The 27,245-nt window shown below is 43.4% G+C and overlaps 1 protein-coding gene, 1 long non-coding RNA gene and 1 pseudogene across 2 annotated transcripts in view; 1 reads left to right on the forward strand and 2 right to left on the reverse strand.

Moving 5' to 3' along the window:
- The window catches only part of PPM1H (protein phosphatase, Mg2+/Mn2+ dependent 1H), a 303,642-nt gene extending 292,517 nt beyond the window's left edge, over positions 1-11,125 (forward strand). Inside the window, exon 10 of the mRNA XM_086400233.1 lies at positions 10,740-11,125. Within this exon, the coding sequence (XP_086256359.1) occupies positions 10,740-10,887 (148 nt within the window). The 3' untranslated portion in view covers positions 10,888-11,125. The remainder of the gene's footprint in view (positions 1-10,739) is intronic.
- On the reverse strand, positions 7,686-10,858 carry LOC147371939 (uncharacterized). Its single transcript, XR_015163861.1, has 2 exons — positions 10,712-10,858; positions 7,686-9,411 (listed from the first exon to the last, which is right to left on the reverse strand). It is a non-coding gene; the product is annotated as an uncharacterized LOC147371939 (long non-coding RNA).
- A 7,797-nt stretch (positions 11,126-18,922) lies between the features above and the next one.
- On the reverse strand, positions 18,923-20,064 carry LOC147371940 (cyclin-dependent kinase 2 pseudogene; annotated as a pseudogene).
- Between the last annotated feature and the right edge of the window lie 7,181 nt (positions 20,065-27,245).

The following is a 27,245-nucleotide window of genomic DNA, read 5'->3' on the forward strand; positions in this document are numbered from 1 at the left end:
AGGCAGTGCAGGCTGGGGAGACACTGGGGAGGGGGACAGGGTGATTTTCAATGAACCCAACAGTCGGTATGACTACCTGGGCTTAGCATGGGGTAATCTCTGTGTGAGAGGTGGATGGTGCAGGTCATGTCAGACCTCAAACACTCACGAGATAAATGAATGTGAAGATTACAGGGAGGAAGACAGTCTGTGATAACGAAATGGAATCTGTGTAACTTGTTCATTCTAATCCATAATCAGAAAACATTCTGGTCAATCTGATGGTGAAAATATGACGTGTGGATTGCTGCCCTACCCGCCTCTGTGCTCCTTAGTAATTTAAGCCATATTGGGAAATCATACAGTCTTATTTTATTTCAAACTCATGACTTGGGCGTTATGTAAAATGATGTTGGTCTTTCCTGTGTGTGATGTCCTTGCATGTAACTGTGAGCTTTGGAAGGAGGGAACCATGTTCACGTGGAGGCTTAGGGTGTCTCATTGGGAGGCCCGTGGAGAGCTTAGTCCCAAAAGCCACAGTGGTGGGCTTCCTGATGGTGCCCTCCTGACTGGGACCTGTTCCATCTTTTCATGCCAAAGAGAAATAGGATTGGAAGTTGTCCTGGTCAGTTTTAGCCTAAGTCATAATTTCTGTGATGAAGACAGACCTGCTATCATTGCCTCCCCGTGGCTCTAGGTGCTCCTCCGCCAGGAGGAGTCATTTCTCCCCAGATGTAGCCCAGGACCACAGATCTGCCCATGTAATCACGTGAGTAGCTGGAATGGAGGGTGCCTGGGTCCACACCCGAGGAGGCTCACCAGGCCGGCCAGTCGTTTGATAGAGAATGAGGATGGGAGATGCAGCCCCAGGGTGGGCACCTGAGAGAGGAAGGCAGCAAAGCAACAGCCCAGCACATGCTGCTGCTTTTGACATTTTGAATGGCCTGTTTCATTTTGAGTTTTGCTGTGTTTGTCCAGTTTGTCTAGAAATTCAGCAGGTCAGGAGGAGGCAGGGCATTAGCCCTGTGACAGGAGGGCTTTTAGGTTTTGCCATTTGATGATATAGCTTTGGTCTGTCTTATGTGTACATTTTTTCTTTCTCTTCTCTTTGTGACAGCCATTCCTGACAAACTGCCAGCATTGTTTTCCTCTGATGACATCCTTTACAATAAAAAATTTTAAATAGCATCTCTCCTTCTAGGGTGCCTTGTGAGGGAAAAGGTAATTAAGAGAAAGATATGTTTGCAAAGTTCTAACCCTGGCACTATCTTCTCTGGCAGAGGTGGGGTAAAAATGAGCTGTATGCCCTTCCTGACCCCAGTGTATCTTATTAAGTCCTTTGGCTGTTTTGAACTATCTTGACAAAGGAATCAGAAAATTAAAAGGAGGCTTTGTGAACAAGCCAGAATATGAGTGCAGTGGCTCTTTTTTTCTTTTTACTGGGTCATGCCCTGAAGTGAAGCAGTGCTGGCATCTCTGTGCATCATTTGTGGAGTCATGGAATGAGCTGTTGATAAGAAGTATACTCAGTCCACATTCTCAGATGGGGTGGTTGGAATTCATGGAGGCTGGGCTACACAACCTGTCACTGTCTATACTCATCCTGGTAAGATTCTCATATGAGGCCTAAACATCCTGCAAACTTTGGAAAGGGTGCTCTGAGAAAGGCCCAGAAGGGATTTTCTGAAGCAAAATATCCCTCTGTAAGGCTGGGGGTATAGTGGTGGATCTCCTGGAAAGAATATTCAAAATGGAGGCAAGTATGTCATCACGCAAAGAAGATGCTTAGTAATCTGCTAGAAAGGAATAAAAATTGTCAAAATTGCTAAAGGAGAAAGGTGTGGGCAAAGCTGAGTGGACTTAAGGCCAAAGAACAGTCAACCACACATGAAAACGTGGCGTGGATTCACATTCCAAGTGCCCAGGTAAGACCTGGCAAGGATTTTTTTTTTTTTTTGCCCAGGGTTGCAAAGAGTCGGACACGACAGAGTGACTTCACTTTTCATTTCCCAATATCTCTTTGTGGAAACCTCATCATGGCGACTTGGATCTAATGACCCTCAGCCCTCTGCCGTGACATTCGAGGGGCTTATTAAGGGGTACTGAATCTATAAATACCAACATACTGTAAATTCCATACAACATCTCCCTAATGAGAGAAGACGCCTTCTTGACGGTCACACCTTAAGTGTTCTTCACCTCCATGCTCTCCTCAGCTCAGTAAACTGTGTGCCTTGATAAGGAAGAGATTAATCAGTGGAAAGTTAAAACACCCACCAACACTGACGCCAGGATACTAGTGCAGGTCCTACATACCTTGATAATGTGAAACCTACTTTGGCAGAAGACAAAGGTCCTTCTGATGAAATCTTTCTGTGAGCTGCCTGAGCTTTTCCCAGTGCCATTTCATTTTGAAGAACTATGACTCAGGACTTGCCTAGTGGTAGAGTGGATAATAGTCTGCCTGCCAATGCAGGGGACATGGGTTTGATCCCTCGTCCGGGAAGATTCCACATGCCACGGAGCAACTGAGCCTGTGGTGCCACAACTCCCCAACAAGGGAAGCCACTGCAATGAGAAGCCCGCACACCACAAGTAGAGAGTAGCCCCGCTCGCTGCAACTGGAGAAAGCCGATGTGCAGCAGTGAAGACCCAGCGCAGCCAAAAATTAAAAATTTTTTCAAATAAAGAAAAACTATGCCTCAAATGTGAAAAGGAAGGGTTCCCCTTCATTTGCTCCATCCCTGGCCCCACCCTCATAGCAGTTACAGGTTTTAAGAACAAACTGGTGAGTGAGTGATCTCGTGTTGAAGACTTGAGAAAATCTGCATTTTTGCTTTGTTCTCAATGTTGAGCATATTCAGATCTGGGAACGTGGACGTCAGCCCACCATTCTGCCCTTGACAGCCTCTGAACCGCCCACTGCTGGGCCCATCTCCCCTTCCTCGGTGCTACTGATGTGGCCATTGATGCAGAACTGCGTGGACCCTTAGTTGGAACATCAGGTCATTTTAAAGGGCTTGCCAGAGACAATGGAGAAGAAAATGGTCTGCTATGCCCCCTCCTACTGATATGTTGCTATGTGGAATTTGAACTAAAATAAACACACACCACCTTGAGAAAACCAGGAAGCCAGTGCCAGGGGCAGAGAAGTGGACGAGGCCTGGTGGGTGTTCTCACCCTCTCTGGCAGGGGTGGTGAGCTCTCTCCAGTCCACGGCCTTGGACCTGCTGACACACAAACCCACAGGGGACAGAGTGACAGTGTTGTGGGCCCGGCTATCACTGTTTCCGCATCCTAGAGTACTCTGCGTGAATGCAGTCCCCGTGCACCGGGCAGGCAACAGAAGCAGAACCTTCAGGGGGTTCAGAGCCAGAGCCCGTGGCTTGGCTCTCAGCAGTAAGCCTGAGCTGAGCCTCCTCCCAGGGCCAGTTGCCTGATTCTAAGCACAACAAAGAGCCCCTCCAGGTCACCCCCCACCTACCCGGTCACCATCGATCCCTGCTGACAAATGTTCCCAAGCTTGGGAGGGCTTTTCCACCTCTTCAGTCTCAGGGGCCTGCTCAGCAGGCAGAGAGGCCTTCTCCTATTCCCATCCCCACCCCCTCCCGGTTACTGCTGGGCCACAGTAGATGGGAGGCTGCCTTTTATTTGCAAATATTTGGAACCCATTAATTCCCCAGTTCCTGCCTCCCTCTTGTAAGACCCTGTCTGTACCATTCAAATGGCAAAGAGAAGTTCCTCCCAAGAATTGCTGGCTTTAAGGCAGGGTTACAGCTTGAGGCCTGACACAGACTTACTTTTGACACTCTGCTGCTGATTCAGATGTGGTCTTGTGGGAACAGACTCTGCAAAAGGTACAAAACTTTTGGTGGGGAGAGAGGCATTTTGTGTCTCATGAGGAAAATGGTTTAGGAAGGATCTTGTTTCTCTCCGCAGGACCTTTGAGGCCTGTGCTAGCATTATTCCAGATGCACAAGTCAAAAAGAGGGGCTCTGAGAAGCTAAGGAGTTTCTTCAGAGCCCCCCTCCGCCCACCATGTGGGTGGTGCTGCACCCAGGATAGGACCCCAGGCATCCCAGCCTCCCACAAGGATGCCTTCATGTGCCCCACCCAAGAGGTGAGAGAACTAAGTGCCTGGAGATGGCAAGGTGGATGGAGGATTTACCGACCGGCTTCACTGCACCCCCCCACCCCCCGCCCACTTTAGCATAAGTGGTTCTGAAAAGAGCTTCTGGCCTTCAGCGGTCCTTCACCTCCTCTTCCTTCTTGGCTTTTCTTCCCTCCCCTGCTGATCCTGCTCTGACCTGAGGAAACCTCTGTGCCAGGCCCTGTGCGGTGGCCAAGTCAGGGCCCCCTCCCCTTCCCGACACCTCCTCCCCAACGCCCCAGCAGCCATCTCTTTCAGCAGAACCCAGCCGATCAATATGGAAAGTGTCGGCCAGAGAAGAGAAACGCTCTCCAAGTACACACCTTGTCTCCTTGGGAGACTCTTTGTTCAGAGGGCTGAGTGCTCCAGCTCCTCCCGCACTGCTTCCCCAATGCGATCTGACCTTCTGAGTGAGACCCTAGGTCCTGGCCCTGCTGCCGCCCCACATCCAGCTCCAGGAATCACAGGCTTCTCAGTGGTCCCACCCGGTCCTGGCTGAGGTGTACCGGAATCCTCATCCCTTCTACTGCCTTCAGCTGCACCGTGTTCTCTGCAGCTCTCTTGTATATTGTGCTGATATTTCGTGTTTTGACTTCAGATTTTCTCCTGTGGCTCCCTTCACCCCTCACTCTGTGGTGTGTTTGTGCTCAGCCTCAGCAGCAGACTCAGGAGAGCCCTCCTGTCTTACTGCCATGTGACACATTCTCTCCCTTTGTTACCAAACCAGGCAGCCCATGTCAGATAGAAACTGGAGGAGAATGAAATGGGAGAGAGGAGAAGCAGCCCTTTCCCTCCAGAGAAAATGTTTCTTCTTCTCCCTGAGCACCAGTCTTGAGATAAAGCAACCCTACAAGTGATTTCATGCCTGGGGCAAGATGGTGCTTGAAGGATGCTGGTGAGCTCTGAAGTGTCCCCCAACCTGGCTGAGATTGGAGCTGGGGCATGAAACCTTTTCCTAACAACTCGGTGCCTGGGGTTGTGTTGAGTTTGTAAGCTTATAAAGAAAGCTCTCCACAGGTGGCTTCATTTTTACCTAAACACCGTTTGTGACTTTATTTCAGTATTGCATCTCCTGTACATGAAGGTACCCCATTTTAGAGGTTAGCTGCAGTCTCCAGCTATTGCCAGCAGCATCTGATCAGTGTGCCCTTCAACAGTCCTCGCAAAAGGCTCTTTTATGGGGAGATGTTGCATTCACTAGGGAAGCCTAGCAAAGAGAAGTCGGTGGAGGACGCTGGGCTCTTGGCCACAGTGTTAGAAGAAATGGTCCAAGGCGTTCTCCCTAAGCTTCCGGCTCAAGTGGAAACAGCCTTCCCGCAGCACATGGATGATGGCAAGGACCTGATGAAACTGAGGTTCTGTGAGGAGGTGCTGGGTAGGCCTACCACATGGAGAAAGAGTGAGGTTAAGTCTCACACCTCTCCTGGGGCCTGGGGATCCTAAGCCAAGACATTCACCTAAAATGTGTCTAGAACTGGAGGAACCCCAGTAAAGGCACATTTTTGAATCACTGTAGATAACCTCGGGCACACAGTAAACAACCCTACTGAAGAGAAGCCTCTATCTTACCTTTAAATCTAGCATGAGAAAGGATAACTAGAAAGAATAACAGAGCCTTCCCTCTATCCCTACCCCCCACCAAAGAAAACCTAATAGAGCAGGTTGAGAGAAACTTTAAACATTTACAAATAGAACCATAAGGTAAAGAAGAGGTGGATTTGGAAAAGAACCAAATGGAAATTTGCAGTGGTGAAAAATAGGTAATTGAAATAAAGGAACTCACTGAGTAGACTGAATAGTAAACTGCTAAAGTATGAATTAGTGAATTTAAAGATATTACCAAGCTTACTAGTGGTTCAGCTGGTGATGCAATTTCTGTATGTATGAATGAATGATGGCAAAAATAAATTTAAAATAGCAGTTTTTATAATAAGTAGGCTTAATTTGGGGAGAAGGCAATGCCAACCCACTCCAGTACTCTTGCCTGGAAAATCCCATGGACAGAGGAGCCTGGTGGGCTGCAGTCCATGGGGTCACTAAGAGTCGGACACAACTGAGTGACTTCACTTTCACTTTTCACTTTCATGCATTGGAGAAGGAAATGGCAACCCACTCCAGTGTTCTTACCTGGAGAATCCCAGGGGCGGGGGAGCCTGGTGGGCTGCCGTCTATGGGGTCGCACAGAGTCAGACACGACTGAAGTGACTTAATAGCAGCAGCAGCAGGCTTAATTTTATCTTAGTAAAGGTGAGGTTTTAATTAGCTATCTACCAATAATAAAATACAACTAAAATAATACAAACTTTAGAAGTCCTACAGTGCCTTGTGGATTTTCTCAACAAGTATCAGCGTAAGAAGGTAGCATAGAAAATGACTATGATTTCTTGCCTAAGAGACTGGGGACAGTGTTATAACTGAGGATGACAGATGGGGAAGTGCTGCCTTGGCATTGAAACTAAGTTAACATTTATTGACTCCTCCTGAAGAGTCTCTTCTGGGATCTACCAAGGAATGTAAGGGCTGTGCCATGTGTCACGGAAGCCCAGACACAACAGGAGAACTTGGGAGTATGCAGTGGTGTAGGAGCCCCCCGCCAATCTACCCTCACCCCTACCCCAGAAAAAGAGGAGAATTCAAGAATAAAAGGTATGAGGTATGAAGGATAAAGAAAATGGTCACAAGTGTAGTACTTGTGCTGAAGAAAGGTCAAGTGGAATGAGTTTGGAGAATTTTAGGAGGTCAGATTGGGAGGGTATTGGACATACTGGTAAGAGATTGGGGAAGAAAAGGGGAAGAAATTGACGAAGCAAAAATGGATTTCTCTACCAAGATTTCACCTAAGGGAAGACAGAATGAATGATAACGAGAAATGCAGGCTCAAAGGAAGTTTTCTTAGCATGGGCAGTAAGCAGCTTTGAGAATAAAATTTTAACTTTCTAGAGTCTTTAATAAATCAAGTCTCTAATAAAACTTTAATTTTCTAGAACCCTTTACCCAGGGTTCATGGGTAACCATCTTTTCTAGGTGACCTAATGCTGCTTTTTAAAATACCAAAAACTAATTTTGACCCTTTTTTCAATACCCAAAATCTCCAGCAATAGCAATATCAGGATAGTCTCTTGCCTTTAACTATGGATGGTACTCTTATGTGTACTTAAATGAAACAAAGTAGGCACTTTTTTGATTTTAGCTTTTTATTGAAGTTTAGATGATTTACAATATTGCATGAGTTTTAGTTTTAAGTGTACAGCAAAGTGATTCAGTTATACATATATCCACTTTCTTAGATTCTTTTATATATACATATGTAAGTTTTAAATACATATATATTTTTTCAGACTCTATTCCATTATAGGTTATTCTAAGATACTGAATATATATAGTTCCTTGTTTATCTATTTTATACAAAATAGTGTGTATCTGTTAATCTGATACTCCTAATTTATCCCCTCACCCCTTCTCCCTTTAGTAAGTTTGTTTTCTGTGTCTGAGTCTGTTTCTGTTTTATAAATGGATTCACTTATATTTTTAGATTCTACATATAAGTCATTTAATATTTTTCTTTCTCTGACTTCACTTAGAATGATATCCCCTAGGTCCATCCATGTTGCCACAATGGCAATGTTTTATTCTTTGCTATGGTAGTCTAGTGTGTATATCAGTGTATATACATCTTCTTTATCCATTCATCTGTTGATGGGCACTTGGGTTATTTCCATGTCTGGGCTATTGTAAGTAGTGCTGCTGTGATCACTGGGATGCATGTATCTTTTCAAACTGGAGTTTTCATCTCTGCGTATGTGCCCAGCAGTGGGACTGCTGGGTCATATGGTAGCACTATATATTTTTTTTTTTTTGAGGAACTGTTCTCCATAGTGGCTACACCAGTTTGCTTTCCCACAAGCACAATGTAGGAGGACTCCCCCTTTTCCACACCCTCCCCAGCATTTATTATTTGTAGACTTTTTGATGGTGGCCAGCTTTCTAAGAAAGCAATGGCACCCCACTCCAGGACTCTTGCCTGGAAAATCCCATGGCCGGAGGAGTCTGGTAGGCTGCAGTCCATGGGGTCTCGAAGAATCGGACACGACTGAGCGACTTCACTTTCACTTTTCACTTTCATGCATTGGAGAAGAACATGGCAACCCACTCCAGTGTTCTTGCCTGGAGAATCCCAGGAACGAAGGAGCCTGGTGGGCTGCCATCTATGGGGTCGCAGAGTCAGACATGACTGAAGCTACTTAGCAGCAGCAGCAGCTTTCTAAACGTAAAAGGCTAAGATCTAGACCCTGGGCAATCACCATGATAATAAACATCACCTGATGTTGCTGGTAGCCTTTCCCTGTGAGGTTATATTCAGACCCACAATTTAATATAAAACCAAGAATAACCTGGGGTTATAAACACGGTATTTAGGTGGCAGTATGTGGATAGGGGGACATTTATTAGGCTCTTTAGCCAAAGGCCTCGTTGGAGTCCTTTCTGTTTATTTTCTGATCTCAGTAGGAAGAGGACCCTCAGAGAGGTCCTACTGGTGGCCTCTGCCCTCAGGCATACCTTAAGAGCCTTCTACCTCAAAACTAATCATTCTAACAATATGAGTACCAGAGGGCATATCTCCCACTCACCTATCAGCCATTCTCTAGGAGAAAAGTCATTTATTTTGTGTTAATATTAAAAAAACAGCCCCTCTCTGCCACCTGTAGTATGTGCCTCACTTCTCTCCACTACCTGGGTTGAGTAAACTTGAGTCTCAAAGATTCTACAGCCTGGAATCTTAACTGTCCTGAGATCATCTGCTACAAACTTTGTTCTTAAGTAATGTAATGACAGGACTAGATTCTGGTCTCTTCTAACATAAGTCAGGTTAATCCATAAGGACTTTTAACAGAAGAAATACAGGAGGCTTCTGATGTTCTGAATTCTACAACTCACAGTTCTGAAGGCCAGGCTGAGTGACATTCCAGCAGGGAAAGGCCATAGTAACATTAGGGTGGCCTGCTATTCAAGGTCCACAGGCTGGCTTCCAAGAGGCCTTCCTTACAGAGTGACAGTTACTATCTTGGTGATGTACCAGAGTCTGGCTTTTAGTTTCTCCAGTTCAGAAACTGGTTTAATCGACATACAAAGAACAGATTCATTATCAGGGCTGGGCTCACCTTAACCAAGCTTTCATGACTGATCTGCAGACTTCAGAAATGCCAGTTGATATTTAAATGGAGAAACAGGACTTATGTTCTTCAAGTACAAATGTCAAGCTCATTCTTTTTCTGTCAGCATGCCTACATAGGGAGGCAGATCGTAGTTAGAAGGTTATACAGTGAACATGAAATCAGAATAAAGGTAAACTCTGCTGTATGGCAGAGGCTCCTCACTAAACGTGGCCCGACCAGTGGAACTAAATTTCTTTGCAGTCTCTCGGCTAAGACTCCCTACCTCAATCGGTATTTGGACAGACACCTGCCAATGTGTTTTTCTCTTTGGTTTAGGCCTCAAGGCTAATCCAGGCTACATACACCCAAATCACCTCCCACATCAGTCTTTCTCTAGATTTTAATACTTTTCATCCATTTATCATAGGCATTATTCTTCTTTTCATTTATGGTTAAATCTCAGTGAGCAATCTTATTTTCAAATCCTTGGGGGCCCCTCACTATACTTGCAGTGCTGAACAGAAGAGCATGGCATACTGACAGAGGTGGATGAGACAGATGGCCCACACCAAGGCTTCTCTGCCCGGCGCCAGTAAAACCAACCGTCCCACTTTTGCTGGGTTCCTTCTTACTCGTGCTAGCGTATTTTTCTTTAAATCAACTCGCTTTTTAAAAACAAATAAAAAGGAGATTTGCCCTACCAGAAATGGAAAATGACCACCCTTTGGCCTAAAAGCAATGTGGCTCTAAAAATAAACACATTGGAAACAAAACCTGTTTTTCCCATGTACTTCTTTAGCTGGAGACTGCCATAGAAAGCGCTGAGCCTGAGCAGATGTGTGTTAAAGGTACACCAGCACTAAACCGGGACTCTCTCACTGACATCAAAATTCTCAAAAGAGAACTGAGCAGGAGAACAGTTTAGGTTATTTATTGTATGTCCAGCTACCACCTAAATAGTAATCTCACATTAGGTACCCCGCATTTGGGGAAAAGATGGCCTTGGCTTTTTGCTGCTTTGTTGTTCTTTACTCACTAAGTCATGTCCAACTCTTTTGTGACCCCATGGACTGTAGCTCGTCAGCCCATGGGATCTCCCAGGCAAGAATACTGGAGTGGGTTGCCATTTCCTTATCCAGAGGATCTTCCTGGCCTGGGGATCAAACCCACATCTCCGGCATTGCAGGCGGATTCTTTACCTGTGCCTGTGTGCTAAGTCACTTCAGTCATGTCTGACTCTGCGATCCCATGGACTGTAGTCCAATAGGCTCCTCTGTCCATGGGATTCTGTAGGCAGGAATACTGGGATGGGCTGCCACGCCTTCCTCCAGGGGATCTTCCCGACCCAGGGAAACTGTCTACACAGTCTGTAGTAATGCCTCCTTCCCAGCCTCTCCCGAACGCCAGTCCTGCCCGACATCACACTGACCATGTCATCCGTGCTTCTCCCTGCACAGGTACACGCTGGCAGCTCAGGACCTGGTGATGCGTGCCCGCGGTGTCCTGAAGGACAGAGGATGGCGGATATCCAATGACCGACTGGGCTCAGGAGACGACATTTCTGTATACGTCATTCCTTTAATACATGGAAACAAACTGTCATGAAAACAGCCCAGGGTTTTGGAAGGACAGGAGGGATGAAAGCTGGGATGCCTCTGGGCAGGGCTGGGTTGGGGAGTGCCCCAGCACAGTTCCAAGTGATGCCACCCCTTCCCAGCCCAGGTGGGGAGCTTGCTGCTGAAAGGCCTCTGGCTGAGCTTCAGGACGACCCTTGGGTTTCAGTTTCCTCTTTAGAAACAGGTCTGGATACACGAAAGAGCAAAACATAAAGGCTGCTACTGAGTGTTGTGTTTCTTTTTGGTTCCTTTCGTAGGCCTCCTAGGTGGCCATGGCCCATCTCGGGGGCACCTACATCATATTTATTTTATCTGCAGTAGCTGGGGCAGCCACTTTCGGGTGGTCACTGGCAGAAGACTCCTCAGCCCACCCAGCTGCCAACCTCTCTACGGGTTAACAGTGCTGCATTGGAGTGCTGGGGATCACGCCTCAGAAGATGGACGCGCCCATCTTCTCGTAAGCCTGAGATGTCTTTCAGGGAACACTATCTGTGTGTCTATGTGTCTTTATTCGTTTTTGGTAATGGTGGGGTGCGGCAGGGATGTTTTTCTGATAGTCCTTGAATCTTAATTGTTTCCCTTCCATAGAACAGACCTGGGACTTTCCAGGCCCCTGCTGAGGAATCTGTGTGTCCAAGTCTGGCTCGGACCGTCCCCACATCCTGTAGCCTACACCGCCCAGACAGCCATCTGGAGCTGTGCCCTGGCTGACAGAGTTCAATCTTTGTTATGTAACAGTTTGTTCCTGAGTTGGTCTTTCTCACCAAATCAATGTGCTTTCATGAAAATATGAGTAGTTCTTTGGACCAGTGGTTCCTCTGTCATCTTCATGGGTCCCCCTGGTATGGTTTTTGGTTTCTCTCTGAGAGCCTGGGTGTTCATTTCTGGATTGGTTGGCCCTCCCCCCACCCGCTGGGCCATAAGGATACACACGAAGCAGTGTTGAATCGAGTGGTGTAGACATTCCTTATGTCAATCAGCTCACCACACCTCACTGGAGGATCATTCCTCCACCTAGATCCCAGGTTCTGAGGGTGGGGGCTGTCCCCAAGCCCACGTCAAATAATGTGTTAAGGATCAATAGCAGCAGTCTTATTAGCTTCACCATCATATTTGGGCAAGACCCACTCAGAATGGCCATGTAATAAAAGTGCATTTGAATCGGGTTGACTGGTCCTCATCAGGCTGTGTGCCCTGTTCCTTCTCCATGGAAGCATGTCCCAGCCCCCCAGGTACCGAGACCTCTTCCCTCTCCCTCCACCTCTAGGTGTTCCTCACAAGAGCAGCATTGGACAGATCAGATCTACCTGCTGCTTCTCTGCCGGGAGGACTCACAAAAGAGTTCTAGGAATCATTTCTATCTCTTAAGCAGATGGCTTCTCGGTATGGGTCCAGTCACCAAGTCTTCTTCCTGTAGACCATAGACCTCCTGAGGTAGCATCACCATCTTGGCTACTTTTTGTAATAAAAACATGCTCCCCCCAACACCATTAAAGAAAAAAAGTCATTGCTGTGATTCCCCCAGAAGGCTGGAGAGTCCGTTCCACTTCCTGTGTGTTCGAATCCCTTCCCCAGAGCACGAAGATAGTTTCCCCAAAGGGAAAGATAACTTTCCTCTGGGATAATCACCTGCATTTACATTCCTAGAATGTAAATATCCTCTGAGGAATGGCCTGGAGCCTTCCTACTTAGAAATGTGTTCATCCCACAGTGTGGAAACAATGCCTGGTCTTGTGGGTGAAGTGTGGTGGGAATTTACCCACCAAGTGTTTGCCAAAATGTTGCCTGCGAAGAACTGGACCGACATTTCCTTTGTCAGGAGACATCTTCATCTCATGGCTTCCGTCCTCCTTCAGTAAACCTTAGCCACCCCCAGGGACAGCTCTATGGGGAGAAGTCTGTGGTAGACAGCCTGCTGCTCTCGGGAAATGTGCAGGCATCCTGCAGCAGAGTGGTCCACTTTCTGTTGCTGCGCTGACTCTCAAAACCATGTACAAATTCGGAAACTTGAGAAAGTTTTCCATGGAGGACTCTGAGCCACCTTCTTTGGGAAGATTCCTCACAAGCTGTTGCCTCTTCCCTGTGTTCCCATTGCCCTTCATTTATTTCCTGTGCTGCTATTTTATTCAAGGCACTAGAGTCAGAGTTTGGATGTGCTTTATCATATAGATGTCATAATAATGTTCCACTTCACTCTCCATTTCGTTTCCTGCCAAGGCATGTCTGGGCAAAAATCTCTGGAACCTCCTTGTTCAATTTATCCTGAAGTCTTGAGCATTTAGTCCCACCAGATTTAGTTAGAAAGGTATCTAGGAATTCTCTTTATAAGACCCCCTTGGATGGAAGGATCTTGGTAACAAGCTGATGCCATGTGTCTGTTTGGGGATGGGAGGGAAACCACAAGAGATGAATCAGATGTGGGGAAACATGATTTGTTAATGCCTGTGGCAGGTCTGCCCAGCATGGATGCTCTGTGAGTTGAGCCTCCTCCATTTCAGCCTTATTTTTCACCCAGGCTCTGGATCATCCCATCCCCGAGTACTACCTGTGTCTACAAATCAGTTGGCCCTTGGAGCATTCCTGGAAAGGTCAAATGGCAACACCAAATTCTGCAGAACATATTTATACGTGGTTCTCTTATCTTGCCTGTCTTGTGTATCAATCCCGTTTGCTTGCCCTGGTGGCCTCAGAGGAAGTTTTGCTTAATGAAAAGCTTTTGATTTCCCATTTGTCTTTATGGCTGTCTGGGGGTTTGGTGGGGTGGCCACTTTCTTTCATGAAAGGCTGTCTCAGTTCTGAATCTGCTTGTTGGGCTGCCTCTGCTCTTCTGAACATTTGGTGACACTCTTCCTTAAAGACCACCAACTCACGCTCCATCCACACTGGTGTTTTTTCAGGCAACAACGAAACTTGTATTCTCCCTACACCGAAATCAGAGCAGTGCGAGCAGCCTTAAGACTAGGGGGCATGTTCTCCTGTGGCTGTGCCTGCCTAAACGCTCTTAGGGAGGGAGTAGAGAAGTGAAAACTGGGCAAGGCCAAGTAATCCTCTAACGGGACAAAGCCCCCAAAGTGGGGATTGTTATTTTCCACTGTTTACAGCTTTGGGGAATTGGGGGTATTTAATTTTTTTTAATCCCTAGCAGTTTACCCCGTAACATGGGGCTGCATGAAATCAGCTGTGCTATTTTTTTTTAAATTCTTCTCAGTGTTCATTTACTCCTTGGAAAGAATCACAGCTGTCAGTAGATACTGGTGGACAGAGATGAGAGTCCCAGATCTAGAGTTGGCCTCAGATGTTGGCCATTCTGGCAGGTTTGTAGAAACACTTGGGGGAAAAAAACCTCCCACATCTTTACGACTCTGGTCTAACCTCCTTGCTCATCTGCCAATCAACTTTATTTCAAAGGTCAGTGGTTTTCTTTCCACCACCGTCTGAGGATCTTACCTTCCCTTAAGTGACCCGGCAGCTCCAGTTTTCAGACTGAACATGTTAAGCTTTAATGAGATTCTATTTCGGTAAGTTCATGCTACTGGGACATATGGAAAAAAGCAGTGAGAGTCACTGTCTATGCAAAAAATCCACCAGGTTGACTCTAGAAGGTAGCAGATCTAGGATGACAGTGAAACAGTATCTGGCCACCTGACGGAATTTTATATTAGGAATCTGCATTTTTGAGGACTTTGAATTGCAGAGACAGGTCGCAGCCTGCACTCCCTAGACCCCCCACCCCCTTCCCACCCCAGCACACTTCGGTCCCGTGTGGGTGATGTGGCTTACGTGTGTACACTGGGATTTTTCAAAGGACACTACATGAGCAGCCCCACTTGCCTCTTCTGTAAGCACCATGGTGCCCTTTGTGATCTGAGTGCCAGACAAGGGAAGTGCTGCTCTTTCTAACCCACGATGTGATTTGTGTAAATAGCTTTAATTTTGCCTTGGTGTCTTAGATGAAGTTTTGTTTCTGTAGCGACCAGGTAGACAGAGACCAAATGAGGCTGTAAATGTGATGTTTTCTACTGTGATGTACTTGAAGAAGAATCTCGTGTCCTCCAATTTTCCATAGTATTTTGTGTTTGGGGAGTCCTGAGGTTACTCTTTGTTTCCTATTTTGCCTCCATTTTCTTTGTTTCTTCTGGAAACCCAGGGAGGCTCCCAGTGGAGATCATTTGTAAGGAATGTATCATGGTCTGGGTTTCCAAGAAAATACCCTACGTACAGAGAAATAAGAAGAATATGCCTGAAAATGGTTTCGGCACCATGTAACCTTTATGCTTTGTGATTGTGAAACCTTGACTTTTGTAACCCAAAAATGAAACCTGTTTAGTAAAGGGGATCTATTTTGTGTGTTTTGAAACTTAGGTGCAATGTTCCCTGGAAAAAGCTAAAGAAATGTATATGCTCAATGCCGTTTTAAAATAAAATATTATATATATGTATATAGGATACCTTTAGCAAAACTGTTGTGTGTCACTTCTTTCAATTCACTACGAAGTTTCTTCATATCAGGTAATGGAATGAGATGAGAGGGTCATGGCCTCATGGGGAATCGTCAACTGTGAATAGACTCAAAATCAGATGGGAATGGATGCCACCACTGTAGGTCTTCACAGGAAATCAGCAGTCAAGACTATGTATTTCACCAGTGCCTCTAGAACTACCATGGATATTGCTCCCAAGAGCTACTCCAAACAGGTAATTCTTTTTTTTTTTTTTTTTAATTGAGGTATAACTGACAAGCAATATTGTATTAGTTTCAGGTGTACAACTTAGTGGTTTGATGGGTACATATTGTGAAATGATCACATTAAGTATAGTGAATATCTATTACCATGCTGTGCTGTGCTTATTCGCTCAGTCGTGTCCAACTCTGCAACCCATGGACTGTAGCCCACCAGGCTCCTCTGTCCATGGGGATTCTCCAGGCAAGAATACTAGAGTGGCTTGTCACGCCCTCCTCCACGAGATCTTCCCAACCCAGGGATCGAACCCAGGTCTCCCACATTGTAGGCAGATTCTTTACCAACTGAGCTACCAGGGAAGCCCATCTATTACTATATAGTATTACAAACTTTTTTTCCTTGTGATGAGAACTGTTAAGATTTACTCTCTTAGCAGCTTTCAAATATGCAATATAGTATTATTAGCAAATAATATGCAGTTACAGTATAGGCACCATGTTGTATATTATATACCCAGGGCTTATTTATTTTATAACTAGACCTATTTCACCAACTCCCCACTCTGCCTTCTGCAACCATCTGTTCTCTGTATCCAGAAATTTGTTTTTTCTTAATTATTTTTTTCAGAATGCACATATAAGTGAGATCATACAGTATTTGTCTTTCTCTTATTTCATAAGATATAGCATAATGAATTTAATGCCCTGAAGGCCCACCCATGTTGTAACAAATGGCAAGATTTAGTTACTTTATGGCTGATTAATATTCCATTATATCTATCTATAAAAATGCATACATACCACAGTTTCTTTATCCATTCATTTTTTGATGGACATTCAGGTTGTTTCCTGCAGTAAGAAATGCTACAGTGAACGTGAAGGTACATTTAAGTTTTTAAATTTAGTGTTTTCATTTACCCTGGAGAAATACCCAGAAGTAGAATTGATGGATCATATGGTCATTGTTCAGTCACTCAGTCATGTCCAATCCTTTGCAACCCCACGGACTCCAGCATGCCAGGCTTCCCTATCTTTCAGAGTTTGCTCAAACTCATGTCCATTGAGTCAACGATGCCAACCAACCATCTAATCCTCTTTTGCCTCCTCCTCCTCCTGCTCTCAATCTTTCCCAGCATCAGGGTCTTTTCCAAAGATTTGACGCTTCACATCAGGTGGCCAAAGTATTGGAGCCTCAGCTTCAGCATCAGCCATTTCAATGAATATTCAGGATTGACTGCCTTTAGTTTTGATCTCCTTACAGTTCAAGGGACTCTCAAAAGTCTTCTCCAGCACCACAATTCAAAAGCACCAAATTCTTCAGTGTTCCACCTTCTTTATGGTCCAACTCTCATACCCATCCATACATGACTACTGGAAAAACCATAGCTTTGACTAGACAGACTTTTGTTGGCAAGTAATGTCTCTGGTTTTTAATACTCTGTCTAGGTTTGTCATAGCTTTTCTTCCAAGGAACAAGCATCTTTTAATATCATGGCTGCAGTCACCATCCACAGTGATTTGGAACTCAAGAAAGTAGTCTTTCACTGTTTCCATTTTTTGCCCCCATCTGTTTGCCATAAAGTGATGAGACTGAATGCCATGATCTTAGTTTTTTGAATGTTGAGTTTTAAGTCAGCTTTTTCACTCTCCTCTTTGACCTTCATCAAAAGGCTCTTTAGTTCCTCTTCGCTTTTTGCCATTAGGGTGGTGTCATCTGCATATCTGAGGTTACTGATATTTCTCCCAGCAATCTTGATTCCAGTTTGTGATTCATCCAGCCTGGCATTTTGCATGATGTACTCTGCATAGAAGTTAAATAAGCAGGGTGACAATATACAGCCTTGATGTACTGCTTTCCCAATTTTGAACCAGTCCATTGTTCCATGTTCAGTTCTAACTGTTGCTTCTTGACCTGCATACAGGTTTCTCAGGAGACAGGTAAGATGGTCTGGTACTCCCATCTCTTTAAGAATTTTCCACAGTTTGTTGTGATCCACACAGTCAGAGGCTTTAGCGTAGTCAGTGAATCAGATGTTTTTCTGGAATTCTCTTGCCTTTTTTGTGATCCAGCAGATGTTGGCAATTTGATCTTCTGGTTCCTCTGCCTTTTCTAAATCCAGCTTGAAGTTCTCAGTTCATGTACTGCTGAAGTCTAGCTTGAAAGATTTTGAGCATTACCTTGCTAGCATATGAAATGAGCACAATTATGCAGCAGTTTGAACATTCTCTGGCATTTCCTTTCTTTGGGATTGGAATGAAAACTGACCTTTTCTAGTCCTGTGGCCACTGCTGAGTTTTCCAAATCTGCTGGCCTGTTGCGTGCAGCACTTTAATAGCATCATCTTTCAGTATTTTTTTAACTAGGAACTTTTTTTTAATCAGTTACAAACTGAATTACAAATAATGTTAACAGCAAGAACACTCAAGGACAAAAGGTGGGAGAAGAGAGAGAAAATCATAAAAAGAAAAAAAAATTAAAAAAAAAAACATATTTGCATTACAAACCCCAAGGTGCATATGGCAACAAATCCCCACCCATTCCCACTTAAAAAACTACTATAACCTGAAATATAATCGTTCATCCTTCTTTTAAATAAAGATTTTTTCCCCAATGTCCCAACTCAGTTACTGCCCTGAGTGTCAGAATTCTCAAAATGATGTCTCAACCTTAACTTTTACTCTTATGGGGTGGCCTTCAGAGGAAGATGGGACCTAGCACCTTAAGAATCTTGAAGAGAAAAATTCAAACATCTTTCACTTGCCTCATAAGGTCAAGGTGAAGCACAGTCCCTGTCCTAGAGCCTCCTAGACACACCTTGCCCATAGGAGGGACAGGCAAGAAGCCTAGAAGCCATCATTTCTACTGCAGCCCCACCAGGACTGGGAGTCTTAAGTCTCCCAGATGTTAGGTGAGATGAAACACTAAAACTAGGGTATAAACCGGTTGGATCTATTTTTTTTTTTTAACCTAATTCTTCAAAACAGGCCCCTCCATCACGTTTTTGTTTTTCTTGGTTTTCAGAGGTTCCAACTTAGCCCCCACTGCTAAAAGTTGGCCTTACACAGTGGCTCCGGAGGATTGGGGTGTCTATCATCCCAGATACAGAAAATAATAATAGTGGGGCTTTCAGAGACTGGGATGGCAAACCCTATGTGGATGGAGGAGAAAGTCTTTTTTTTTTTTTTTTGTCTTTAAAAAGAAAAACACAAAGCCAGCCCTCTTAAGCAATGACTAAGAGGAGGGAGAGAGGGTAGTGGAGGCTGACTTAAGTGCATCTAATACTGAAGCGTCCTTTCAATTCCACCTATTTCTTCCCTCCACCCCATCACTCCAGAGTGGACTGGCTAAGAGGGGCAGGTGAGTGCTAAGGCATCCAGACAAGATCAGTGAGCTAAGTGCCCGGGCTGAGCCAGATCACACTCGCACTGGAGGAGAGGGTGATACTGGGGGTAGGGGCTTGAGAAGGCCATCAGAGTCGAAGGTGAGGTACTGGCTTGGTCACATCCTGGAAGAAAGGGTGAACCAGAGCTGCCTTGGCTGAAACCCACTTGTTAGGCTTGTAGTGCAGCATTTGCAATAACAAGCTCCATCCATCTTCATCTGGGGTGGCACCACTTTGCTAAAATCTTGCCTGGCCCTCTTGGGGAAACTTGGCTTATAATCCGACATAGAAATAACTCCTGGCCAAACCACCTCATCTGGGGTCTCCAGGGAAGAAAGATCTGGAAGAGTTGGTTGATCTCAGAGTCTCCAGGAAATAGGGCCCAGTGGGTCACCATCTCAGCAAAGATGCAACCGAGGCTCCAGATGTCCACAGCTATGGAGTAGTATTTGCAGCCCAGAAGGATTTCCAGTGCTCAGTACCACAGAGTCACCACCTCGTCGGTATAAGTATGAACAGGGACCCCAAAAGCTCTGGCTAGTCCGAAGTCTGCTAGCTTGATGGACCCATCTGCATTGATAAGCAGATTCTGAGGTTTGAGGTCTCGGTGCAGGACCCAATGAGAGTGGCAGAAAGCGAGGCCCTGGAGCAGCTGGAACAAGTAGCTCTTTATGAGGGGAAGAGGAATGCCAGTGAGCACAGAGGCATCCATGAATTTCTTGAGATCCTAGTGCAAAAACTCAAAAACCAGGTAGAGTTTGTTTTCTGTGTGAATGACATCCAGCAGTTTGACAATATTAGGGTGATTAAACTCCTTAAGCCGAGAGATCTCTCATATGGCAACTGGGTGCAGCCTCTGTCTCAGTGTCCAGGCGGATTCTTTTAAGCGCCACCACTTCTCCCGTCAACTTGTTTTTGGCTTTGTACACAACTCTGTACGTGCCCTCTCTGATTTTTTTCCACTTTTTGGAAGTTCTCATGAAGCCTAGCAAGTCAGGTCAGCCTGGCCCTGGAGCAGGGGCCTGGAAACCCTGCAGAAAAGGGCACCCAGCTCTTGGGGGCTGAGGAGGGAAACAGGGCCCAGCACTGCAACTGGCGTTCGGGATGGAATGCAGTGTATCTCTCGCTCTTGTCAATTTATCCAACTTGAAACAATATTGCGACCTCCACCCCTCCTCCCTTACCCAGTTCCCTCCTTTCAGGATGTTAATGGTAGTTCTATTTAATTTTCTGAGGAACTTCCATATCGTTTCCATAGTGGCACCATCAATTTACGTTCCCAACAACTTTTTTCTCCATATCCTTCCCAACACTTATTAAGGTCTTTTTGATAATAGCCTTTCTGAGAGGTGTGAGTGGTTATCTCATGGTTTTGATTGGCATTTCCCTGATGATTAGTGATGTTGAACCTCTTGGCATGTGTCTGTTGGCCATCTGTATGTAGTCATCTTCAGAAAAATGTATATTCAGATTTTCTGTCCATTTTCTTAAATTGATTTTAAGCTGTATGAGTTCTTGATATATTTTGGATATTAACCATTTATCAGATAAATGTCTACAATGTGCAAATATTTTCTCCCATTCAGCACTTTTTCATTTTGTTGATGGTTTCCTTTGCTGTGTAGAAGCATTTTAGTCTGATGTATAGTCACTCTTGTTTATTTTCCCCAGGTGCCAAATCCAAAAAGTGTTTGTCATGGCCAATGTTTTCTTCTAGGAGCCTTGTGGTTTCAGGTCTTATGTTCAAGTCTTTGTTTATGGTATAAGTAGTCACTTGGTTTCATTCTTTGGCATATGGTTGTCCAGTTTTCAGTATATCATTTGTTGAAGAGAGTGTCCTTTCCCCAATGTGTATTCTTGGCTTCTCTGTTATGTAACTGACCCTATATGCATGAGTTTATTTCTGAGCTCTCTATGCTGTTCCATTGGGCTGTGAACCTGATATCAAGCTATGTTATAGTTGTATCAAGGAACATGATGCTTATAGCTTTGTTCTTCTTTCTCAATATTGCTTTGCCTATGTAGGGTTTTTGTGGTTCCATATAAATTTTAGGACTGTTTGTCCTATTTCTGTGCAAAATGCCATTGGAATTTTAACAGAGATTGCATTCAATCTGTAGGTGCTTTAGGTAGTACAGACATTTTAACAGTATTAATTCTTCCAGTCCATCAGCACAGTATATCTTTCCATTTATTTGTGTCTTAAATTTCTTTTGTCAATGTCTTATAGTTTTCAGTGTACAGGTCTTTCACCTGCCTGGTTAAATTTATTCCTAGAAATTTTATTCTCTTTGATGCAATTGTAAATGGGATTTTTCCTTTAATTTCTCTTTCTGATAATTTGTTATTAGTGTATAGAAATGGAACACATTTCAGTTTACTAATTTTGTATCTTGCAACTTTACTGAATTCATTTTTTAGGAAGTCTTCAGGTTGTTTTTTTTAACATATACTGTCATGTCATTTGCAAATAGTGACAGTTTTACTTCTTTCTAATTTGGATGCCTTTTCTTTCTTTTGCCTTATAATACTGTGTTTAATAAAAGGGACAAGAGTGAGCATCCTCATCTTGTTTCTAATCTTAAAAGTTTTGAGCTTTTCATCTCTGAGTGTGGTGTTAGTTATGAACTTGTTATATATGGTCTCTATTGTGTTCAGGTGAATTCCCTTTATACTCATGTTGTTGAGTTTTTATCATAAATGAATGTTAGAAATTTGTCACATACTTTTTCTGTATCTATCGAGATGCTAATATAATTTTTATCTTTCATTTTGTTATTGTGGTGTATCACCTTGTTTTGAAGATGTTAAACCATCCTTGCAGCCTTGGAATAAATCCCACTTGATCATGATGTATGATCCTTTTAATATATGGTTGAATTTGGTTTACTAATATTTTGTTGAGAATTTCTGCATCTATGGTTACCAGGGATATTAGCCTTTAATTTTCTTTCCTTGTGATGTCCTAATTTGATTTTGGTATTGTATTAATTCATCTTTGAAAGTTGGTTAGAACTCACCAATGAAGCCACTTGATCCTTTGGTTTTTTGGAAGGTTTTACTGATTCAGTCTCCTTACTAACAGTTGGTCTGTTCACACTTCCTATTCCTCATGACTCTGTCTTAGAATGTTGTGTTTCCAGGAATGTAGCTAATTCTTCTAGGTTGTTCAGGTTGTCGGCATGCAGTTGTTCACAGTAGTTTCAGGAACCTTTGTATTTCTGTGGCATCAGTTGTAATGTCTCCTCTAATTTCCTTCAGCCCTTTCTCTTTTTCTCTTGGTAAGTCTCACTAAAGATTTGTCAACCAAAGACCATCTCCTGGTTTCACTGGTATTTTCTATTGTCTTCTTAGTCTCTATTTCATTTGTTTCTGCTCTGATCTTTATTACTTCTTTCTTTTTACTAACCTTTGTTTGTTCTTTTTAATTCCTTGAGATATAGTTAGGTTGTTTGAGATCTTCTTGGTTCATGAAGTATACACTTGTCACTACAACCTTCCTTCTTAGAACTGCTTTTGCTTCATCCCATAGGTTTTTGTACGTTTTATTTCCATTTTCACTTGTCTCAAGGTTTTTATGATTTCTCTGTTGACCTATTGCTTTGTTTGGTAGCTTAATTGCCACATATTTGTGAATTTTCTGATTTTATTCTTGTAACTGATTTCTACTTTCATAGCACCATGGTGAGAAAATATGGCTGATATGATTTCAGTCTTCTTAAATTTGTTAAGACTGTTTTGTGGCCTAAAACATGATCTATCCTGGAGAATGTTCCATGCACACTGGGAAAAAAATGCATTTTGTATTGCTGTTGGATGGAATGCTTTATTTCTGTTAAGTCCATCTTGTCTAATTTGTCATTTAAGGCATATGTTTGATTTTCTGCCTATGAGTGATTTCTATTGATGTAAGTGGGTTATTAAAACCCCCTACTATTATCATAATGCTGTCCATTTCTCTCCTTAGGTATGTTAATATTTGCTTTCTATATTTAGGTGCTCCTATATTATGTGCATAAACATTTACAAATGTTATATCTCCTCGTTGAATTGACCCTTTTATCCAAAGAAGTATTCTTGAGAGGGCTAGTGACTAATATCCTTGCTGAAGACAATTAAGACTCAAGATTCCCCTCTGCCATTTAAGCATTTTAAGTAATTACAAACTGTTAGTAAAATGTAACATACTATAGAGAAAAGTTACCTTAACAGGTGGGATAAGACATGAAAAAATGCTAATGGCTTAGTTCTAGAGTCCAGTAAGTTAAGTAACTTAGAGAATACTGACATAAAGTTAAAAAAAATCAGAGTAATGATCCATAAAAGAAAGCTGAAAAGCAGACTATAGATCTAAAGCCTAGTTCAGAAGAGCTGACTAGATAAGAAATACTTATATTAAAAATGATTCAATTACAACATCTACCCAGCTCTTTTCACCTTTACTTTTACCCTAATGCTTATCACACCTCCTCCTCTCAACAGTAGAAACTCATGGAGAGTCCATCTTTGGATTAGATACCTTTAGATTTTTCTCTGTGGAAGATGGAGGAGTCTTAGCATTCTCTTGTGAGTAGTGCTTAGCATATCAGTTTACCTCTTGAAAGCTGCAGTAGATTGTCTCCAAAGCTGGCTGCCAACTATGCCTTCTATGTCAGTGTGCAAATGCTCGTTTTCTCATCAAGATGCAGTGTTTGTATACCCATCCATTGAACTGTTCTGGCCTGTGACTTGCATTGATTAATAGAATGCAGAAATGACATTCTGAGAATTCCAAGCCTTTATCTCTAGAGGTCTATAGCACCTGCTTTCACTCTTGGAAACCAGCCGCCCTGCAAATGTCAGACTAAATTACTGAGTGATGAGGCCACCAGGGGGAGAACCTAAGTGCTCTGAAATTGGGAGTGAGCCCATCTTTGATTCTCAAACCCCACTTGAATCACTCCAGGTGATACTGTAAGAGAGAGGCCCAGCCAGCTGTCAGCTTTCAGGCCATTCCAACAGAGGTCACAGACATCACAGAGCAGAGAGGAGCCATCCACACTGAGCCCTGCCCAAATTTCTGATGCACAGAAACATGAACAAATGGTTGTGGTTTCAAGTGGCTAGGATTTGGGTATTTTATTACACAGCAACTGACAACGGAAACAAAGTACAGATAACCTGGCTCTGGAGGATTTGGGATACAGTGATTAAAATTATAAACTAAAAAAGAAAATGGCATTAAGGAAGTATATTTGTAACTTGGGAAATAATCCTCCTTTTGGAACCTGGCAGAGTGAATGAAATGGGGAAGCAGACTTAGAGCAATAATGCAGAGACTCCGCCACCACACAGTAACCCACGTGGACAGTTATCAGACAAGAGTCCTTCAAATTCCGAGTTGCCTAGCAGTTTGTGTGTCTTTTAGACAGCAATAACCACAGCACATATTACTGTAATCCTTTATAGTTTGACATACATACATACTTTGTTTTTATTTTATTTTTTTTCATACTTTGTTTTTAAATGCTCACGATCTTCACTGTGAAAAGGAAAAATAAATAAATAAACCAACAAACAAAACCTGTTTGTGGGAAAAAAGCAAAACGGCAGGGGGGAAAGTCACCTGAATGTGGAAGAGCTCACCTCCTGTTTAGCATTTTGTACCTAAGGAAATAAACAAAGAAAAATAATGCAGAGACTCTAACTGATGGCTATGATGCCAGCATGGCAAGAGTTTGCCACACCTTGCTTTTGCTTCTTTGTGCAGCTTATAATGATCATTAGTAAACTAGGAAAATTATGACTTGGGGCTATGAGTGTAGAACAGGGAAACAAAGGTCTTTAAGTCCTCACTCATGATAAGCCTATCTCATGTTATACCATTCGTGACCCTTGGGAGAGTGAAATAGTTCTTTGGCTCCCAAGACTGTTGCTTATAAGTGTTAGCTTATATTTGAAGGAAAATAAAATTTTTAAATAATTACGAGTATGAAAATTTAAAAAAAATTCTCATCCTCATTTAAAAATCCCTATCTACAAACTACTTCAAATTTGTTGCCATCCTACTTTTTTTCCTTTAATTAAATGACAGGCCAAAGAATAAATTATATATCCGAGCAATCTGTCTGCCTTTTTAATTGCTTTTTCTGTCATTAGAGCCCTGAAAAGACTGCTCTCTCTTAGTACATTTCCCTACGTTTTTGGCCTCACATCTTTCACTTCTGATGAGATTTTCCAGTCACCTAACCTCCTCTGGTTTACTGATTCCACCTTCATGTGACTGAGCATGAGACGGAGCCAGGGTGCACCTTGGCTGCCTTGCAAGGACAAGGTCTGATCGGTTTGCTGGTCCAGCGGGACCGTGGACAGGTCTTTGGAAAGTGTGAATGAAGATCTGGTGGACGGCACTTTTCATGTGTATGAAAGGCATACACATATGAGCTTTCTCTTTTACCCTTGTTTAAAATTTTAATTAACAAATCTAGTCACAAAAAAATCAAAGCAGATTAGCTTATTCAGAAAGCGCTGTTGGGAGGTGGGAGTGGGGTACTGTTGACATAAGGGCAGGAAAAACGTGAAGTTGCAGCAGCAAAATGTCCCCAAACAAGTCATTTCACACTCTTTAAGCACCCTGATTAAAGAACTGTGGAACTGAAAATAGCAGTCTCAGTAGTTCTGAATTAGACATTCCTACCTCCCTTTTGAGTTTGGTCAGTGAGGAAAAAAAGTTATAATATTCTGGAGAACAGTGAAATTTCTGATCTCTCTGTCCTAGGTGGGAAAAAAAAATTCTGATTCCTGGACGTTCTAAACATTAAGTCCGGGGACATTTGGCCAACTTACCAAAGTATGATAGAACCTGAAGGAAACAGTGTGCTTGTTTTCATACTTAGGACCACCATAAGTGCTATCATGATTAGTATTGTATGCCTTAAAATATAATGCAAACAGATGCAAATATTCATTACAGTGGGCTTCCCAGGTGGCTTAGTGGTAAAGAATCTGTCTGCTAATGGAGACACAGTTCCATCCCTGAGTCAGATGATCTGCTGGAGAAGGAAATGGCCACCCACTCCAGTACTCTTGCCTGGAAAATCTCATGGATAGAAGGGCCTGGTAGGCTTTAACGTTAGTTAGGTCTTTCCTGGGTTTGCACATTGCCCTGCACATGTGCAAAAACTCTTATGTCTTCAATAATATGCTATAACTTTTCAAAGCCTTCTATGGACATCTTCACTAGCTTTTCACCTTTTTCAGTATATTGGTCAGTTTCTTGTTAACCTCAACGGGTATGATTGCCTTAGATAGCTGTGATGTTGCTGACTGTTTTCAACTACCATCTTGGAATAGAATTGTTTACAGAGCTGTTTACAGGTAAAGTTAAGTGCTGAGAATGCAGGCCTTTCCAGAGAGTGAGATTCAAATAGTGACTATTCTCTGGGGCTGGGGATTTTGGGGGAGCTACACACACAATCTGCTAGCCTGCTGGACCTCAGAGATACTGTAGTCACAAGGCTGTTGTTGCTCAGGGCTACCACAGATGCTGAGAGAGCACAAAGAAACTGGTTCAGCTGAATTGCCACCTTGTTCCTATTATGATTCGGCTATTGTTACCGAATAAACACTCCCTCAATTGTTGCAATCCTCTGATGAGTCTCCAGAGTTCTGAAAAAGGTGATCTGGAGCAACTTTTACCAGTATTCTCTTTGCTTATATGGAGTAATGGATTTTCAGGTCATTATTCTACCATTCTAGAAGGACTTCTCCAGATGAGGAAGCGAAGGTCCAGGTAGGCTAAGTAGTTGCCCAAGGACCCAGAGCCAAGCAGCTCCAAACACAGGATTTCAAATCCAAAATTCGACTTTACACTCAACTCCCTCCCACTCCAACAGTTTTCTGGAACTTCTCATCAGAGAAGCAGCAGTGGTTACAAAACCTCCATCGCCTACATACATGTTAGATAGCATTTTTAACAAAGCCCTTTCAATTGATCTCCAGTCTTAAGCTTTGAACTTTGTACTAATTAATCAGTATCATCACACCCACCAATATCATCATCTATAAAATGTATTTCTGCCACAGGATCTTATTTCCCTCTCTAGTTAGACTCTATTCAGCTGGAGCTCTATGCCGGCATCTCCTTAGCACTTATTATGAAGGTTTACATTGGCAAGATTTACTTTCAGGATGAAATTGAGTACCAGAGTCAAATATAAGGCCCTTACCCAAGCAGAGTAAATGGTGTGTGCTACCCCAGGGGTATTAGCCATGGTACCTGAACTTTCTATACATTTTTCAGTA

Source organism: Bos grunniens, chromosome 5 (assembly GCF_055505025.1).
Source record: "Bos grunniens cultivar Pamir isolate PY7600 chromosome 5, Bosgru_T2T1.0, whole genome shotgun sequence".
In the NCBI taxonomy this organism is placed as follows: Eukaryota; Metazoa; Chordata; class Mammalia; order Artiodactyla; family Bovidae; genus Bos; species Bos grunniens.